The 467-nt window shown below is 45.8% G+C and overlaps 1 protein-coding gene across 1 annotated transcript; it reads right to left on the reverse strand.

Annotated features, from left to right (window-relative positions):
* Positions 1-5: 5 nt before the first annotated feature.
* LOC104774966 (ATP synthase gamma chain 1, chloroplastic-like) lies at positions 6-464 on the reverse strand (the record flags this gene model as incomplete). Its single annotated transcript, XM_010499317.1, has 1 exon — positions 6-464. A coding segment is annotated over one exon (459 nt), but the record flags the coding sequence as incomplete, so codon positions are not given.
* Between the last annotated feature and the right edge of the window lie 3 nt (positions 465-467).

A 467-nucleotide genomic window follows, 5' to 3' on the forward strand; every position in this document is an offset into this window, starting at 1 on the left:
GATTTCTTAAGATCCGATGCATTATCCGAAGCACTGCTCATTGCACTCATTCTAGCTGCAAGCTCACTAGCCAACGACTCCTGCAAAGCCCTAAGAATCTGACTGTTAAGGTACAGAGGCAACAAAGCATCAAGAATCTGAACAGGGTCTTGCTCGAATTGCAAGATGGGAGAGAAATCAGCGGTTGGTGTCCTAAAAGTCTCTCTTTCAACAGTCAGTTTCCCTTCTTTCGTCGTTAACCTGAACAACTCATCTTCCGCAGCATCAACACAGTTCCCATTAATGTCACAGATCTCTCCTTTAGGCGATAGAGGCAGTAGCGTGTGGATCACGGGTTCTGACTTGACCAAAGACACAAACTTTGTGTACAAGAGCTCGACTTTGTCGACTTCTTCACTTATAAACAGAGAGAAGACATCATCAGCCACAGCTTGAGCTTCTTTAGCCGTCGGTAGAGTTCCGGCTTC

Source organism: Camelina sativa, unplaced genomic scaffold (genome assembly GCF_000633955.1).
Source record: "Camelina sativa cultivar DH55 unplaced genomic scaffold, Cs unpScaffold07327, whole genome shotgun sequence".
Lineage (NCBI taxonomy): Eukaryota > Viridiplantae > Streptophyta > Magnoliopsida > Brassicales > Brassicaceae > Camelina > Camelina sativa.